We start from the raw sequence: 20867 nt of genomic DNA on the forward strand, positions 1-20867 counted from the left end.
AAAAAAAAAATCTTTAAAAAAAAAAAAAAAAAAAAAAAAAAAAACTCTTCTGATACATACATCATGCATGAGGGATGTTTAATATTCCTAGTACTGGGCACTAAATGCCAGTAACATCCCTTCCCTCCCCCTTGTCAAATCATTGTAAAAACTCAAAAACATAACAGGCTTATAAAGCATGCATTAAGATAAAACGTAGATTATTTTATTTGTGTCATTATTTTTCTGTTCCTCTTAATGGTAAATCTTTGTTTTGACTGACCCTTGTATGGGGTATATAGCCTCTTCTAAAAGTAAAAATGTCACATGAATAGTGGTTGGTTAAAATCAACTAAGTTAATGGTTAGTAGGGACCACGGACAGGTTGCAGATAACACATGAACTCCCTAAAATTATTTCTAAAAGTTTATGAAAAGAGTATTTAATCAACAAGATATTCTTTAGGGAACTAAGTACCACGAGAGACAGATTATCTATTTCACATATTAAGAAAAAAATAGCTTTAATTAAATTAGGACTTAGTTAAAATGACTCAGTGAGGGGCGCCTGGGTGGCACAGCGGTTAAGCGTCTGCCTTCGGCTCAGGGCGTGATCCCAGCGTTACGGGATCGAGCCCCACATCAGGCTCCTCCACTATGAGCCTGCTTCTTCCTCTTCCGCTCCCCCTGCTTGTGTCCCCTCTCTCGCTGGCTGTCTCTATCTCTGTCGAATAAATAAATAAAATCTTTAAAAAAATAAAAAATAAAAAAATAAAATGACTCAGTGAGTAGTAGAAATTTCAGAGGGGAGAGAAGAAGGGATAGGTAATTTTTTTAATGTGTGAACTCCTGAGGGGAAGCAGATGTAATAGGGGAAAAACTACTTTGGGATTGGTATCACCATTAATCTTTATTAAGATACTATAAAACTCCGTATATTTACATTAATTTCTTCTGAGGCTTTCTAAATTTGACAATTGAAGTCACAGCAGAAGAATAAGGATGGGGCCATTAATGAAAAAGGAGTGACAAATTAGAGAGCTGAGCTAGAAGCAAAATTCAACATGAGACAGAAGGGAAACAAGAGGGCAGAAGTTTTGTGTAAGGAACTAATAATTCTATGAAGAAGAATATGAGCCCTAGAAGGGAAGGAGACAGACGGAGAACACTGACAAAGACTGAACCAAAGAGAATGGGACGCTCATATGCAGGCACATCCAAAGGACAAGTAAGAGGTAAAGTAAATGGAATCTCTAGTAGCCCTGATCAGAGACATCTTCGCTTTAGAGTTACACGATCCCTTAAATGAAGTACAAGCCGTCCGATGGACAGAGTGCGCTTTCTGGTGTCGTCCCTGCAATTCTTCAGCCTTTTCACTGCTAGAAAACTGGAGATTAAGTTCTGATCCAGATCATGGATTAGAAGGACAGGACTTTTTGTTCCATCTTATGAGGTTTCTACAAAAGTAATTCATCTAAGGAAAAGCAAAATATACTATCTATTCATCTTTTAAAGCATAAAGAAAAGCTGCCTATTTTCTATAGGTCTAATTGACTCCAGAGCAAAAGAGGCCAGAGTTAAACATTTTTTAAAAAGAGTAAGTACCGTTTAAGATTAGGACCTACATAATTATATATTTTATATATCAGATATTTAATCATTAGTTTTTTATTTTCTTGATTCATGTCAGGTGATGTGAGCTTAAAATAAATCCACAAGAGGACACTGACAATGGGAGAAAACACATACCCAACTGCTGAAACAGGAGAGCCACACTAGTGCCTGTGACAGGAAGACTGTCATGCAAAGGAGTCTGGATCAGCTGTCTATCTCCTGCACCCAAGGAAAACAGCTTCTGCAGAACGAGGAAAAACACACACAGAAACATAAATGCTTTTTTTTCCAGACATTTTCCTAAGACAAAAAAAAAAAAATCCCTTCAAGTTCAGTTTTTTAAAACATTTTTTGAAGCTCAAATTAGAGTTGGTGATAACCCTCTATCCAATTAGCATATGCCGGGAATAATAATGTAACTGAAAACATTCAAGTTACACTGTGCCCAAATGAAAATGGTACAAGAAAATTTAGTAATTGGAAAGATGAAATTTAATAAACGATGAGATACAAAAATCATTGACAATCATACTCACCTAAAAAATAATAAAATGTTAAAGTCAACATTTTATGCCAATTATATGTCATGAACCACATATGTAATATTTAATTAAAACTTTTTTATTTTTTTATTATTTTTTTACTTATTTGTCAGAGAGAGAGAGAGCGCGCACAAGCAGGAGCTGTGGCAAGCAGAGGGAGAAGCAGGCTTCCCCCTGAGCAAGGAGCCTGATGTGAGACTCGAGCTCAGGACCATGGGATCATGACCTGAGCCAAAGGCAGACACTTAACCAACTGAGCCACCCAGATGTCCCAATAAAAAGTTTTTTAAATTAAAAAATAAATTAACAAAATAAAGTCAGCATAAATCCCATCATGATAAAGGTCCATGAAACAATTCCACTGCTTTCAAGTTTAGGTCCATTTGTGACCAAACTCACATTTTATATCCTGCCCTTGGAGTAGAGAGAGAAGATTGAGGGAGGAGGGAGCAGGAGGAAAAAAAGGGAATAAAAACTAAAGAGTAACAGAAGATACCAGGTTAAGACAAAAGACAGTTAAAAGGCAAAGGGCAGGGGCGCCCGGGTGGCGCAGTCATTAAGCGTCTGCCTTCGGCTCAGGGCGTGATCCCAGGGTCCTGGGATCGAGCCCCACATCAGGCTCCTCCGCTATGAGCCTGCTTCTTCCTCTCCCACTCCCCCTGCTTGTGTTCCTTCTCTCGCTGGCTGTCTCTCTAACCATCCAATAAATAAATAAAATCTTTAAAAAAAAAAAAAAGGCAAAGGGCAAAGAAAATAGGTGTCAGTTTCACTGGAAGTATCTTCTCTGTCAGACTGAGTAGGATAAACAATGGAATTTTTAGAGGACTGTCCTTTTCTACAGTATTACACAAGAATAAGCAAAATAAATGATCAACTAATCAGTTTTAGGACTTAAGGAGAAGACTCTTTTTTTTTTTTTTTTTTAAAGTATGGTCCCCTAGAAACACTGAGACATAGAAGCTGAGGTTCTTATTTTTCTACTTCAGAGACAAAAATGAAAATCTTTAGACAAACAGGATGAAAAACCCATGACCACTTTGAGAAAGTTTTATTTCAGTAAAAGAATTTAATGTCCTTCTTTAAGGCTAAATATATGTAACAAAGTCCTTGGGAAATTTTAAGGGATAGGTTACACTTTTGGGAAAAGATCCGTGGTTCTGGATGACCATCAACATTATTCCTGCTAAAGGTAGCAACTGAAATTAGAAAAATAAGCCCCCTTCTTTCAAAGCGTCATGCAAGCTGGTCTATGAAAGACCGCAAACACAGAAAACGGCTTTAGGGTCACGTATAGTTGCTGTTACGCAGGGAAATGCATAAACAAACAAAGCTTTTCAGAAATAATTATAAGTGCTACAAAGAATTGTTTTGAGAGTTTTCTTAATGTTATCTCCCAATTTTTATCACTCAAAAATTTTTTGATATGTTAATAAAATGAGCCATAACTACATAGAGGAGTAAGAAAGGCGGAAAGAATGCATTTTAAATGTTCAGCTTAAAAAAGTATATTTCCAAGAAAATGTAAACTAGAGTTCAAGTTACACAAAATATGACTTCTAATTATGCTATGTGAAAGGTGAACCCTGAGTTAAAATTAACCTCATGACCTAAGCAAAGAATGGAATCTTGGGTCTCTAGGAGGCAGACCACAGGGACAATGCTTAACTAAGATCTTCTAAAACGAAAATATTTAAAGAATCCCTTTTTTTTCCTTTTCTTCATAAATTAAATTAACTGGAGGAGAAGAGAAGAGGAACAGGCCCTCTTCACCTCCCTTATTCTATTTACCTGAGACCCTCCCGCGGCTGGGACAAGGCATGCGCACAGGTTTGCGATGAGGCTTTCCAAGGAGACGTTCAGACTGTCCACGTACACAGTATAGATCAGACCTAGGCAAGCCTGCAAAGAGAGATGCACGTAGCTTTTTCATGGAAAAAGCAAGCACTGAAAATAAATTGCTGGGACATCTGCTCCTAGCAAACTTCCCTTTGAAGCCAGTAAAGTATATTCTATAACGACCACAGAATAAATTTTAAGTAGCAAATGTTATTAAGTTTATTAAATTTTCTTCCTTAACCAGAAGCTCTAAATGAGCCTTTGAGATGAGTTTATAAAAAGCAGAAATCCATAATTTGTAAAACAGGTGCGTGTGCTCAGATAACCACGTTAGCAAATTTGTAGGGCTTTAAAACTGTTCTGTCTCTTACTTTGCAAAACTCTAAATTTCAAGATAACAATTTAGAAATTTCACATTTTTGAGATTCAGAACATTTGTTACACAGAAAAATTTTGTGAATTATTACAGAGGTTAGCAAAATAGAGACAAGATATGATAAACACTTCAAACTCAGAAGAAGGTAGGTGGTAAAATGGAAGACAAAATGCAATCTTTATGAATGCTTCAGCTTATTAAAATTTCTGACTCTAAAAAATTAGTATTTGTTAGAAGTTACCCATTATTATTGAAATCTTGACATGAAGTTAATTTTCTAGAATATATATAATCTCAACAATATGGAAAAGTTTTCCAGAAATTTCCAAGTCCTTGGGAAATGTTAAGGTATATTTTATACTTTCCAAAGAGATCTGTGACTTTGGATAATAATCAACATTACTATTACTAAAGGTAGCAACTGAAATAAGAAAAATAAGCCCTCTTCTTTCAAAGCTTAAATGTATTTATAACTAAATAAAATTTTTTTCTTGCATTTGAAAATTCGGAGTGTCTCAAAAAGGAAAATATCTGGAAGCAAACAATATTTTAAAGCAACGTTGGCAATCACAACTATTTGAAATTGCAAATATCCATTCTATTTACTTGAGCCTGGTATTCCTCAAAAGAAGATAAATAAAAATAGACAAAGTTGTTACACTACTAGTGCATTTTAAATTTGCTACAGGCAATCAAATAATTTCTTTTAGATTAATAAATTTTGGAGTCAGTAGCCATGGGATCTACTTTAAAGCAAACACTATATCCTTATAAGTTTGAATAGTCACATTAACTTAGGTATTTATTTCATCCAACATGAACACATTTTTTCAGTTCACACTAAATTTATTTTATTGGTGAATCCCTAAATCAACTTAAAGACATTTTAAATACAAAATCTTGTTACCATGTTTTACTCAAAACAGATTCATACAATAATACAAATCAATAATGACAACTATGAGTTCCTTACCCTAAAAATTTCTGGATAATCCAATCTGGATACCAACACCAGGCTCTTGGGAGCAAACACTTCTGCGGGCTGAATTAAACCAGACACTTCCACTTCACCTTCAATCTCTTCCTTCTTTGTTCCCTAGAAAAAGATGCACTGTAATCAACAGACAGAATTTCCTAGGTTTATAACTCACAAAAAATAGACACATCACACATTTCCATAAAATTTAGAAAATTCAAAATCAATTCTAAAATACAATTTATAATATAATTTACAAAACTCAAACTAAAAACAAAGACACATACTTTGACAGGGATCTGAGAAGCAAGTAAATAGGCAAAACAATTATAAACGAAGACATGCTTATTTCACTTTTGAAAAGCTCCTTATACTGCAGATACACACCACAACTTTATGGGAGCATTTGGTTTCTAAGGAAGGTACCAGTAATCAAAGGTAAAGAAAACACATTCAAATTATTTTAAACAGTGACCCAAACAACTAAAAATGACACTCACTTCAATGGAAAGTCAGTTTTTAAGGAGAGAAAAGATCTGTTTTAGAAGTAAGATACTAATTTTTTTTTCCTACTTGTCCTAATATTTCAAACAAAAGTGATGATCATTTAGGATTCTAAGACTTACAGAATAATCAATGCTCTTAGAAATAAAGCCCAATTGGCTCTAAATTCCTTTTGCTCATAAGCAACAATGTTGATTTTTTTGAGAAGAGAAAATATCTTTATATACAAAACTAAGTTTCAGAATATACTTACTGCCACTGAACTGTACACTTAATAATGGTTCAAATGGTAAATCTTATGTGATGTATTTTTTAGCACAATGAAAACACCTATAATAAAAAATACCCTATATTTCAATGACTAAAAATACTGATTAACGAAATAAGCTTTGAAAACTATTATTCTCATTTATTTGTCAACAAATATTTCCTGTGTACTTAACTGTTCCATAATACTTTATGTTACACTATAAAACTTTTAATGTAAAAAAAAAAAAGACAAGGTAGTAAAGCATTCAGATTTATCTCTATACGATATTCTAAGATGTCAGGACATTTTCCCTAACTAGTATCCTCTTTTCTTTCTTTTCCATTAATCAGAGTTCCAGCTCAAAAGTCGATCTTCCTTCCTGAAGCCTTTCCTTTACTAGTTTTTCTCCTGGTCTTACTTCTCAGCACAGTTCTCCAACATATCATAAATCTTCAAACTCATTTCTCCCACCAAACCTCTTATCAGAATGCCACAAAATGCCATTTACAACTGCCTGCTTGACAGTTCCACTTAGATGACTAACAGGTATCTTAAACATGTCCAGAACATAGCTCCATTCTTTCTCCCGGAACTCCATTCCTCCTACAGTATTTTCCATCTCATTCCTGGAAATCCTCTTTCCATTTCGCAGATCAAAAACTCTGATTCCTCTCTCTTTCATGATCCAGCAATTGCACTACTGGGTATTTACCCCAAAGATACAGACGTAGTGAAGAGAAGGGCCACATGCACCCCAGTGTTCATAGCAGCAATGTCCACAATAGCCAAATTGTGGAAGGAGCCGAGATGCCCTTCAACAGATGACTGGATTAAGAAGTTGTGGTCCATATATACAATGGAATATTACTCAGTCATCAGAAAGAACATTTACACAACATTTGCAGCAACATGGACGGGACTAGAGGAGTTTATGCTAAGTGAAATAAGTCAAGCAGAGAAAGACAATTATCATATGGTTTCACTCATTTACGGAACATAAGAAGTAGGAAGATCGGTAGGAGAAGGAAGGGAAGAATGAAGGGGGGGTAAACAGAAGGAAAAATGAACCATGAGAGACTGTGGACTCTGGGAAACAAACTGAGGGCTTCCGAGGGGAGCGGGGTGGGGGAATGGGATAGGCCGGTGATGGGTATTAAGGAGGGCAGATATTGCATGGTGCACTGGGTGTTATATGCAAATAATGAATCATGGAACATTGCATCAAAAACTGGGGATGTACTGTATGGTGACTAACATAACAAAATAAAAATTATTAAAAAAAAAACACTGTCAGCAAATCCTGGCTGCTGACCATGTCCACTCCTCCACAACACTGTGAGCCACCATCATTGCTTGCTTATCTGGACCATTTTAACAGCTTCTTTCAGTCTCTCCTATTCCTCTTTAGCCCCACTTCCTTGTTGCTCTCAAATGTGCTGGACATGCTCCCAGCTAAGGGTCTTAAGCACTGTTGGTTATTCCTTTCCCTAGAATACTCTTTTCACGGATATTCTAATGATGAATTCCCTCATTTCCGTTAGGTCTTCATTCAAGTGACTTCTGCTATTAAGCCTTTGCAGGCACCCTATTTAAAATTACAATTCCAGGGCATCTGGGTGGCTCAGTCGGTCAAGCATCTGCCTTTGGCTCAAGTCATAATCTCGGGGTCCTGGGATTTAGCCCTGCATCGAGCCCTGCATCGAGCCCCACATCGGGCTCCTTCTCCGCCTGAGTCTTCTTCTCCCTCTGCCCCTCCCCCCGCTCATGTTTGTGCTTGCTCTCTCTCTCTAGTTTGCTCTCTCAAATAAATAAATAAAAATCTTTTAAAAATAATAAAGTAATAAAATAAAATTGCAATTCCCTAACATTCCCTATTCTCTTTCCCTGCTTTATCTTTCTCCATGGCACTTGTTACCATCCAACATACGACCCATTTCACTTATCTTGTTTTTTGTTTGTCTGTCTTTTCCATTAGAATATGCTCCATAAAGACCAGGATTTCTATCTTGCTCACTGGTAATTTCCCAGTTCCTAAAACAAGAGCTGGGCACATGGTTGATACTTTCTATTTGTTCACTGTATACCACGCAGGAATGAATTTTCTTGGAATAGCTTTCTGGGTATTTTACTAAGGGAAATCTTTTCCCCCCACTTATAGAGGCCAAGAACTATATTTTCTATGTTCTTTGGAGCCCGTATATTTTCCAGTAGAGTGAAATATAACCAAGTATTAGATGTCTATGGAATGCACATATCCGAAGGGAACTATCTGTTTACTTTTTATATGTGTCATAAGGTCCCTATGCTCTTGAAAGATTTTCATTTGTTACAAAGCAAAAGCTAAAAGGTTGGTTTCTGAAATCCTCAGAAATAATAAAAATGTGATGAATATGCATTTGCTAAGATTTCCACACATAATGAATCATAGTCTTCATGGATTACTAACAAATCTGAAATGACAAAAGAATGACTACAATTCCTCAAAGAGATAAAGCTATCCATTTTATGAGACTGTGATAAATGCCCCAGAGTACCATTAGAAGCCAGCTTGACTAAGGAGATAACCATTTCAAACAAATGACTATTAACCTACTTTGACCAAAACACAAAATAGAATGCATTGGTCATTTCTTTTCTTTTTTTTTTAAGATTTTATTTATTTATTTGAGAGAGAGAGAGAGAGCACGAGTTGGGAGGGAGAGGCAGAGGGAAAAGCAGACTCCTCACAGAGAAGGGAGTCCAACGTGGGGCTCCATCCCAGGATCCCGAGATCGTGACCTGAACCAAAGGCAGACGCTTAACTGACTGAGCCACCCAGGCGCTCTGCATTGGTCATTTCTTAAAGCTATTCTTTATCTGACTATTCATTAAATGAAATAGTCATTAACAAAAAAGAAAAAGGGTCAAATATAATGTAAATCAGTATTAAGTAAAAGCAATTCCATTTTTATTTACATCACTTTTGATTACAGAGGCTTTTACTTGGTAAAAGTACTATAAATCACAAGATGTTATTATTCTTAATTCCAATGGCTCTCCTACAAGAATACAATGTCACAAGTTTAGAGAAAATTCATACTCCTCCTTTCAAAGCAAAATGTAGTACTATGATAAAAAAAAATTGCTTTTAAATCCAAAAACTGCTGGTTAAAATAACGTTTGTTCCAGGAGATAGTAATGTGGTATTTTTGATAATAAAATTTCCTATGAAAAAAATTTTACTATAAATTATTTATCATTTAAGGGAATACTGCCTCTTCTCTCTACCTGCTAGAACAGCTTCTCTGTAACAATTATGTAATGATACTGGCTTTACTTGGTTTGTGTTTCACAATGACAGATTTTCACATATTGAAAAGATATGAGAAACTTAAAACAAGGAGGAAATGTAAAACATAGGCTATGAATGTAATAGATGTTATAATAATGCTTTGAAATTTAATTTTTTAAAAGATTTTATTTATTCATTTGAGAGAGCGAATGAGCAAGTGAGAGAACACAAGCGGCAGAAGGAGAGGGAGAAGCAGGCTCCCACTGAGCAGGGAGCCTGACATGGGGCTCGATCCCAGGACCCCGGGATCATGACCTGAGCTGAAAGCAGATACTTAATGGACTGCGCCACCCAGGAGCCCGGAAATTTAATATTTTATAGCAGAAAACATTTTCACATATTTTATCTCACCAAACAACATCTGCAAACCTTTTTCTAACCTAAGATTATTCCTAATTCTAGTAGGTCCCATTAGGAATACAAATTTATCTTTTTTTTAAGATATAAGTTTATCTTAGACACTCTTCACTGAATTGTCTCACAATCACCTTATCCCTTGTACCTATCACAAGCACATGCCACAACTCGCCCATTTAGAGTTTTTTCCCCCATTATTACTATGGACTACACGCGCTAGTGGAATTTTCAGCTTCAGTGCAGTTTACATACTATGTAGGTTGCGGTCTCCGTGCTTCAATAATATGGGGTAAGTTAGTACTCACCATATCAATCTGCCCCAAAAATGCTATTGCCCTTTAAACATATCCTGAGACAAAAATGCTAAGAATTATTAGATTACTGATTTTATGGGCTGACTCAATAGGCATAATATTCAGGAAGTTCGTCCTGTCACTCAGGTTGAATCTGTCAACCTCATCTTTGTTGCATTTTTGATACTTGATTCCTGTCTTTTCTACTTTGAAAAGACTTGTTGAATCCAATATCATCTCTGTGCCAAGCTCATTTTCAACAATGCTATTTTATAGTAAAACTCTTCTTACAATATTTCTTTAAACATTCTGGTTACAAAAGGACGATGAAAGGAGGGAGCCTGGGCGGCTCAGTCGGTTAAGCGTCTGCCTTCGGTTCAGGTCATGATCCCAGGGTCCTGGGATGGAGCCTGTATCTCCCTCTCCCTCTGCCCCTCCCCCCAGCTCATGCTCTCTCTCCCTCTCTCAAATAAATAAATATAGTCTTCAAAAAAAGAGGATAAAAGGAATTAAATAAGTAAAAAATTGCCAGTTCTAATTACCCTTTTGAAATATAAGCAATTTATTACAGTGCACCACTATATAAAATTGCCTCAGTTATGCAATTTAAGGACTTTAAAATTTTCCAATATTGCAAATAAAAGAGTCTAAGTAGTTACAAATTTTGTAAGGTCTATAATTCTCCCTGAAAAGCTACTTTGTTTCTTGTTAATCATGTTGACACGTCCACATGATAAAACCTGGTTTTTCCTTGCATTGGTCTGGAAAATAATGACTACACGAGAAATACATGTATTAGGATAACAAGCCTTCAGACAAATCAGGCCACTAGGCTTCAGTTCAGCGTTGAATTTACCCTTAGCAAAGACAATATCCAGATATTTCCCCCTCAGCAGCTCCTGGGTTCTACAGTATTCTGAAGGCAGAACAACTTCATTCGTAGAGCTACTGTATTTTCACCTTTCCAGAAAGCTTCCTATTTTTAAGTGGCACATAGTCCATAAATTATTATTCTTTTAAGATATACTAAGGCAGCATTTCCCAAAGTGTTTTCTGCTGAAAGCTAATAAATACTACTTAGAAAAAAGGTCTTCTAATCAAAGAATTTTTGAAACGTAAGTTAAAGCCAAGTTAAACAGGTTTCTTTACTGTAGGATTTCTCAGACTTTGATATGCAAATATTGTTTGTGCAATGCCAAGCAAAGGAGATATAAAGTATTTCCTAAACTTATTGGACAGTGAACCCTCATTACAGAACATTTAGAGGACCTGGTGAGTGCCCTGTGGAATACATACTGGGAAAGGCTGTCATAGCTAGTTTAAAATACAAAATGTGTGTTTATGTTCATAGGTTCTATATCCTTAGAAGGCTAGGTAAACAGAATACTTATTTCATAGATTATTCTAGTTGGTATCTGTTTCATGAATTCTCATATTTCATATGGTAAGATTTGAAGAGATGAGAAAACAGACAAGGCTGCTGGGAGCTAGGGTACTGCACAGCTACCCCAGGAAAATATTTAGCATATCTGTGGTCCCTTCTCACTAAATGAGTTAGGAACATCTACTCTTGATCAGCAGTTCTCAAACTTTGGTGTGTATCAAACCATGCAGGGCTTGTTAAAACAGATTTCTAAGTCCCATCCCTAGCGTTTCTGATTCAGTAGGTCTGAGGTGGGAATTTACATTTCTAACAAGTTCCCCAGTGATGCTGATACTGCTGGTTCAGGGATCACACTCTGAGAACCACCGCTGAAGACTAATTAACATGAAAATATAAAAGAAAATAACAACTAACATATACTCTATACTGTACTAAGCATCATATCAGTGTTAATTAATTCATTTATACAATAAAAATTTTATTAAATACTATATTCCAGTAAAGGAAACCAGAACTCCTTAGAGAAATGACGTTCTATATCTGGGTCAGAAGAATGCACAAAATGAGCCTATTCATCTTCTTGTGTCAAGGAATAACAGAATCAAAATGAATAAAAATTGTAGTTGATTGGAACTCCTCAAACACACAAAAATGCATGAGTCCATAATGACAATTTTTTTAAGTGGTCACTAGTGACGATTGCTAGGGTACTAATCTACTATTCTGAACATTTTTTTAAAAAAGAGTTAAGTAATTAAATTTACTGTCTTTTATATCAAAGTGTAGTTGATAAAAGTTCTATTTTGTAGATGAATTTCATTCAGTTAATAAATACAAAAGGAATAACAATGAGGAAATTACCTTTTTGCAATTCCTACTGAAATAATGTATTTAGGCAATGATCATCAATAGATACTAAAACCATTAAGTGAAGGATGGCACTACCCCAAACCCACAAATCCATCTTAACATTACTAAAAATAGAGCAACTAGAAATTAAGTTCCTCCTGATATGATAAAATAGGAAGTACTGCACAATCTTTGAAGTAGCCTGGCTTTAAAAATTCAATGTGAATCTCATCAAGCCTCTAGATCTAATTATCACTTTACGGAAAAAATGCCAAATAGAGGTACAAGCTAAATAATAATATGGGGAATTAATCAGCCAAATCTAGAATATAGGGCATTCCATAGGACAAATGACCCAATTTCTCCACCACCCCCAAGAGTGGGACTGTTACAGAAGAAATTTAAGAAATATCAACATTACAATGTGTATACCTTATCTGGATTCTGATTTAAATAAACCGAGACAGTTTTGAGACAATAAGTTGGATATCAGATGATATTAAGGAACTATTCAAAATTAGAATTAATTTTGTTAAATATTATAATGGTAGATTGATATGTAAAAAAGCACTTATCAGTTAGAGATGAATACTAAAATATCTATAGGGGAAAAATGGTGTCTGGGGTTTGCATTAAAATGCCTCGCCCTAAAAAAAAATCAAGGATTTAGATTTTAAAAGATTGACAAATGCTGGTAATTTTTATTTTTTTAAATTTTAAAGGTGGATATAGTGTAATGGAGTTCATTATACCACTAACTTAAATTTTCTATATGTTTAAGAATTTCCATAATAAAAATTAAAGTAAATAAAACCTTTATTGAGCACCTACTATGTGCTGACATGGTTGCAAGTGATGGGGATTTAGAAGTCAACCAAAGAGACAAAGATCTATATTCTTTCCATCGATCTATATGTTTGTAGATGTAAACGCATTATCTCATTAAACCTTTCCAACAACCTTCTGAAGCAGGTACTATTATCATGACTTACCCATGGTGGAAAAATTTACATAGCAAGAGGTAAAGTAATTTACCCAAAGATACACTTGTAGTAAATTTATAGAACTAAGGTCTGAGTCTAGAGATTGGTCTGTATAAAGCTTTTTAAAAGGGACCTTAGAAAAACATCTAATTCAAACTTCTCAAAGGACAAGCAAATAGAGATTGAGAGGTTACAATGTTGGCATATAAACTATAAAAAATGATTAAGGATATGTAAACTTGTTTGTGCATTTAACATACAGTAGTGACAGAGCCCCTGCTCTTAGGAAGCACACATTCTGGTAGGGGAGACCAAATGAAAAGATGAAGAAACAAATGAGCAAAATAATTCGTTTGTGTTAAGTCCTATGGAGATTAAAAAAAAAAAAAAGGTGAACAATGGAGAGTGACTGGGGAGGCAAATAGAGCAAGGGAGGTCAGAGAAAGCCTCTCTGAGACCGTGAGGTTGGAGCTGACATCTGCAAGACAATAAGCAACTAGTCTCCTGACAATCTCAGGACAGCACAGTTCAGACAGAGACACAGGCAAATGCAAAGGACCTGAGGTAAAAAGGAGTTTGGTATATTTTAAGAAGCACAAAAGCAGCCAGAACATATAAAACCAAAGTAGTTACAAAGAAAACTACTGCTCACCACAAGTGTAGCTACCATCTGTCACCATACAACACTATCAAAATATCACTGACTATATTTCCTATGCTGTGACTTTTATTCCTGTGATTTATTTTTTCCAGGAACTTGAAGTCTGTATCTTCCACTCCCCTTCACCCATTTTGCCCATCCTCCCTCCCCCTTCCTCTGGCAACCATCACTTTGTTTTTTGTATTTATAGGTCTGATTCTGCTTTTTGTTTGTTTATTCATTTGTTTTGTTTTTTAGATTCCACAAGAGTGAAATCATATGATATTTGTCTTTCTCAGTCTGACTTATTTCACTTAGCATAATACCCTCTAGGTCCATCCATGTTGTTGCAAATGGCATGATCTCATCCTTTGTTATGACTATGATATTCCACTGTATATCTGGAATATTACCCACATCTTCCTTATCCATTTGTTTATTGATGGACACTTAGTTGCTTCAATATCTTGGCTATTGTAAATAATGCTGCAGTAAAAACAAAGGTGCATATATCTTTTCAAATTAGTGTTTTCATTTCTTTGGGTAAATACCCAGTAGTGGAATTATTGGATCATATGGTTTTTCTCTTTTTAATTTTTTGAGAGACCTCTGTACTATTTTCCACAGTGGCTATACCAGTTTACATTCCTACTAATAGTACACAAAGATTCCATTTTTTCCATATCCTTGCCAACACGTTATTTTTTGTCTTTCTGATTTTAGCCACTCTGAGGGGTGTAAGGTGGTATCTCATTGTGGTTTTGATTTGCATTTCCCTGATGATGAGTGATGCTGAGCATCTTTTCATGTGTCTATTGGCCATCTATATGTCTTCTTCGGGAAAAAGTCTATTTATGTTCTCTGTGCATTTTTTTTTAAGATTTATTTATTTGACAGAGCGAGAGAGAGCGTGCACAAATAGGGTAGGGGGTGCAGTGGGAGAGAGAGAAGTCTGAAGCAGACTCCCTGCCGAGTGCAGAGCCCAGTGTAGGGCTCGATCCCAGGACCCTGAGATCATGACCTGAGCCGAAATCAAGAGTCAGCAGACTAACCGAACTGAGCCCCCCAGAGCCCCCCTGTGCATTTTTTATCAAATTGTTTGAAGAGTTTTAAGCAAGGAGGGTAATCTCAATTCGGTTTTGAAAAAAAATCCCTCTAATGCTGAATGGAGAATAGCTTGCAAAAGTAGAAATAGAAGGGCATTGTTAGAAGTCTGGTAGCTCAGGCAAGATGTACAGTAGAGTGGAATTGGGAGATAGAAGAAAAGTAGATGATTAAGGATTCAATCTGCAAGTAGAATTGACAGCATTTGCTGATGGCTAGAATGTGCAGGATGAAAGAAAGGGAGGGTAAACGGTAACTCTAAGCTTTTTGTTTGAACACATGGATGGATAGTAATGACATTAACTGAGGTTAGAAAATTAAAAAGGGGGGCATCTGGGTGGCACAGCGGTTAAGCGTCTGCCTTCGGCTCAGGGCGTGATCCCAGCGTTGTGGGATCGAGCCCCATATCAGGCTCCTCCACTATGAGCCTGCTTCTTCCTCTCCCACTCCCCCTGCTTGTGTTCCCTCTCTTGCTGGCTGTCTCTATCTCTGTCAAATAAATAAATAAAATCTTTAAAAAAAATAAAAAAAAGAAAGAAAATTAAAAAGGACACAGATTGGGGCTGGAGATGGAAGAGGAATGGGGAATAATCCGGAAGCAATAAGCCTTGCATATATTAAAGGCTCAATAAATGCAAGTTCCACTCCTCTTTCAATCAGTGTTTCCTCCATTATTATAAAAACAGCACAGCAAGAAGTTAAAGTTCTGTTTAGAAATAATGGCTATAAAGTCAATTATATCTCAATTAAAAAATGGCTATAAAAACAAATTAAAGGTAATTATAATAGGACATAGGAATATACTAAATGCAACAAGTTTAAAAAGTAGTAAACAGTATACAGTGTTAAATATGTTTACATTTTTAATATGGAGGAGAAAAGGCCTGGAAGGTTATATTCCAAAAAATCAGCATTTTTCTTGGCATTTGTCTTTGGGTCATGGGATTATGGTTGACATATACCACATAAAAATATACACATATCTAGTGAAAAATAATTTGCTAAAATGTTTACTCTTGTACTATCCTTATAACAAAAAGTTTAAAGGTTTAAAAAGTAAATAGTAACATATCAGTATGTTTATTTATTAAACACTTACTGAATGGTTGGTCACAGAAGGATAAGGTACAGTTCTTTGTGTCAGGAAATGTATACTTTAGCTTAAGTGTTAAAACCAACACAGGTGAAATAACAGCAATAAGTGCAAAACAATACTGTAACATTTTGAACTTCATATTTAAAGTGCTTGAGAAACTCTGAGCAGGGAAATCAGTGACGCCCATAGCAGTGAGCTGGAACTTAAAGGATAAATAGAACAGTCAGAGGTAAAGGGAAAGGGAAAAGAAGAAATCTAACAATGAGATAAGTCAAAGCATCCAAAGAGGTCAAGCTTAGAAAAAGGCAGAATGCTATGTACATGACCAGCTTGAATTTTTAATATATATCTATCCTGCCTATGTCAGTTTCCTAACTTTATCCCTTATATACCTTTAAAAAATATGAGCTAAACACTGAATTTTTAGGCTAGGCATACTTAAGTTTGTTGCCTATGTTCACATTATTAGCGGATAAAATAGATTAATGTGTAATACACTTTTTAATATAAGAAACATGATAATGATAATTTGTTGAAGCTTTAATTTTTGGCATCTTTTATTTCAGTAATTCTTAAGCATATCTTTTTTTAAACACCTTTTACCCTCCAGTTAATACGCAGTGAATAAATCGGAGTTAATGAATTAATCATCATAAACTGAAGAATCTGGTCACTTGCACTATGTTCCTCATCCTTTAATCCCAATATATAATTAATTCAAATCAATTGTTAGCTAGTACTCAAGAATTCTTGGGTATATCTTATACAATTATTAAGAGCATCTAAGACTGACTTCAAATGTCAACATTATGGAAATACTATTAAGCTAATCTTTATCTCTGAAGAAAAACAGACAATGAGTAAAAACTTTCGTATGAGGTAGGGAAACTGCAGATAAATTTGTTTGTTTCTTTCTAACAAGGTTAACCAACTCAAAATTAGGTTCTCATAAATTCAAGAATATTATTTTGTGAACCACAAAAGTCAATGGGCTCTTTTGAAAGTTCTTTTCCACTATGTGTTAAAATTGGTGAAAAAGATTAGAAATGATAAAACATTTAATTAGTTTTTAGACGAAAAAATTATATTAATATTATTTGGTGAGTTATAAGCTCACAGAACTTAAGTTTACAAATTCATAATTTAAGCATAATGTAAATACAAGGTACTTCCCTGGAATCCCTAATTTAGAAGTTTAAAATGCTGGGCACTAAGATCCAAGATTTCAGCATTATTTTTTTAAAGAATACATGTTGAAACTTTAATGATCATATAACATGGCATACTGAAGCATTCCATAAAGACACAGGACATTTGGTCATATTAGACATATTGGTCTAAAAAGTAGGCCTTATTCAGATGACAAACAATAGTATTCTGTGGATCATAATTTGGGCAGAAATTTTATATCTACTATAAGCAAAATTAAAATATCTCTCTAAAATCAGATTTGGTTAGGGGTGCCCCACTGGCTCAGTCAGAAGACTATCTGACTCTTGATTTCAGGGTAGTGAGTTTGAGCACCATATTGGGTATAGAAATTACTTAAACAAATAAAACTTAAAAAAAAAAAATACAGGGGCGCCTGGGTGGCTCAGTCGTTAAGCGTCTGCCTTTGGCTCAGGTCATGATCCCAGGGTCCTGGGATCAAGTCCTGCATTGGGTTCCCTGATCAGTGGGGAGCCTGCTTCTCCCTCTCTCACTCCCCCTGCTTGTGTTCCCTCTCTCGCTGTGTCTCTGTCAAATAAATAAAATCTTTAAAAAAATTTTTTTTAATTAAAAAAATGTTTAAACCCTTATTATTAAAACAAAATATGTCTATTATTTTTTTCTGTTCTCTTACTTTTTTCCCCAAAATATTCTAAATTTTCTATAATGAGCACAATTTAAGTGTTTGATAGCCAGGGGAGGGAAGAGAGAAAGAAAAAATGACTATGCTGTTCTCCAGATAAATCTATCAAATGTTTCATGTGATTGCCTACACTTCTCCAAGTGTTCCCAACAAGAGATCAGCTTAGAAATCCATTTTTATTACTTCATTTTTCCAGATAAATTGCTCAATCATTTGGAATCGTTGTATTTCACTATGAGCATTTAAATTTATTTCTTCTCACAAAGTTCAATAACTATTTAAATAACACCTGTTAAAATGTACAGATTCCACTGATTTGTAATGTTTCCATTGTCAGATATTGATAATAAATAATAAATAAGACCAAATATGGTCTTATTCTTGACAATTTTTCTAGAACCAGTAACACACTGATATAATTTTTGCAGCCTTATAATATATGTTTTAGTATTTGATATTGGTATTTGGTCTTTGGAGACAGACAGATTCAAGCTTTTTGACTTAGTACCTGAAGGTCCCTGGGTAAGTCTTTTAGCCTCATCCATAAAATGGGAATGTTAAAACTTACCAAGTGCTGCTTTTTTTTTTTGAGAGAGAGAGGGAACAAGCTCGGGGGAGGGGCAGAAGGAGAGGGAGCAGCAGACTCCCTGATGAGTAGGGAACCCGATGCCAGACTCAGTCCCAGGACTCTGGGATTATGACTTGAGCTGAAGGCAGATGCTTAACCGACTGAGCCACCCAGGCATCCCCCAGGTGCTGTTCTTGAGAGAATAGAATAAACTACCTGTGAATTAAATAAAATGGAATAAGAATGCTATAAAACTTTTAGCACAGTGCCTGGAACATGATAAGCCTTCAATGTATCATAAACATGATAATCTTTTTATTCTATCCATAAGCTTTTTGCCTGGACTGCCCTTTCTATTTCCTTTATTCTAAGCTTTCATTAGCTCTTGTTTTTTATTTATTTATTTATTTATTTTAGTAATGAATATTTATTATTGAAATCCACATAGTTTATGTAGAGACTCTTCACAAGCCTGGCACGGGGAGAGGGACAGAAGGGTCACTGTTCCAGGTCGTGGGGTTTGGTGCTCCCCACATGGCCCACACTCCTTTTGGTATCTCCTGGAAGGGCTGGGGTTTGGAATTCAGCCTCCATGAAGCCATTCTAGCAGGAACTGGGATGACATACACTGCCCTCAGAAGCAGGGAAGTAACCGCTGCAGGAGCGTGTGATAGTGGCCCTCGTTCATTGTGCTGCCTAGAACACCAGTGCCTCCTCTCTGCACTGGAAGCGATTTCTGGTTCTAAGAACAGCTGTCAGCACCCTCACTTGCCCAGTAGTGGATGCGACATACCTACTTTGTGTTCACTTCCAGTCCTGCTATCGCCTTCCCGTTGTGTCCGTGGGGATTGTGTGCTCCCGGGGCTCTGTGGACCTTCTATGTGAATGGGTGTAGCCAGGAGTGGTTGGCGCTGTGCATATCTGCCCTGCTCCATTGTCCTTTCAGAATTCACTTACCGTCCGTAAGTTTATTTATTTATTTTTTTAATGATTTTTTATTATATTATGTTAGTCACCATACAGTACATCCCCGGTTTCCCATGTAAGGCTCGATGATTCATTAGTTGTGTATAACACCCAGTGCACCATGCAATACGTGCCCTCCTTACTACCCATCACCGGTCTATCCCATTCCCCCACCCCCCTCCCCTCTGAGGCCCTCAGATTGTTTCTCATAGTCCATAGTCTCTCATGGTTCATTCCCCCTTCTGATTTTTTAAATGCCACTGAGTCCTTTAAAATCTGTAGGACTTATTTCAGCTGCCCTGTCTTCAGTTATTAACTCCATCCTGAACTGGTACCTAGCATAGATACTTAAGAGTATCTTTATACTAAAATTTTGGTTTTGCCTCACACACTAGATTTTAAGCCAATTGAGATAAAGAAACATATCCTATTCCTTCTATGTACCTCCTTCTTTATTCCTCATCTTCTCCAATGTACCTTCAATCATTTCCCCCTCCAATCCTTTGACAATTTGGTGACATACCAAATGTCTTCACTGTGAATTTCATCATTATTATTGGTTCATAAACACATTTATAAACACATTAAAAAGACTTTAAAAAGATACAACTAAATAAAAAATTTAGACAGGTCTATCATATTTTAGATAAGCCATAAAAAGCAACCTTACATTTATCTTGTTTTACTGATTACATAAAAATATTTACAATCATATTGTCTAGTTGAATAATTTTGGGAACATGCTTTCAAAAGTTTAATGCAAAGATTTTGCTTGTGATTACTGACAGTGTTACTGTATCCTGGAAAGAAAAGAGCCAACATTTTTAAAGTTATACAATTATACTTAGGATGGTGTGTGTCCCTAAGTTCCTCCTCTTCAGGCTTCCAAATAATGTGTCATAGTATATTTGGTATGAAGTAATTCACACCAAATGCAAATTAAAAAGATCTATTTTTGAACCGATGATATGATCCAGAAATAAAAGAAAAACACATTTTTAAAAAAGAACATAGTTAACTTCACACCAAAAATGGGAAAAACATTAATGATGACCTAGAAAGGAACATCATCTGAGTTTTAATATTATTTTCTCAAATTCTACCTCATTGTTTGTGCCATTTTTGGGGACCAATTCCAAACATTAACTTTATGAGCACAGAGAAGCTATCATATGATTCTGGTGAGTACCTAACTACCAAGGTACAATTCTTCAGGACCCAGATCTTTTACAGCTCACTTTCATTTTCAGAATCTTGGAAAAACTCTTAAGAAGCAGAATCTAACCTTCTGTAAATTGATTATAAAAACTAAGTAAAGTATAATTTTTGATCCACTTAAAATGGAAAATGGGCAAATATCTGAGCTTA

The 20867-nt window shown here is 35.7% G+C and overlaps 1 protein-coding gene across 1 annotated transcript in view; it reads right to left on the reverse strand.

The window, feature by feature from the left end:
- Window positions 1-20867, reverse strand: part of SBF2 (SET binding factor 2) — a 452940-nt gene that overhangs the window by 231450 nt on the left and 200623 nt on the right. Inside the window, 3 exon segments of the mRNA XM_040630773.1 lie at window positions 1728-1833; window positions 3923-4033; window positions 5320-5442. Coding sequence (XP_040486707.1) covers window positions 1728-1833; window positions 3923-4033; window positions 5320-5442 — 340 coding nt within the window.

Source organism: Ursus maritimus, unplaced genomic scaffold (genome assembly GCF_017311325.1).
Source record: "Ursus maritimus isolate PB19 unplaced genomic scaffold, ASM1731132v1 scaffold_16, whole genome shotgun sequence".
Classification (NCBI taxonomy): Eukaryota; Metazoa; Chordata; class Mammalia; order Carnivora; family Ursidae; genus Ursus; species Ursus maritimus.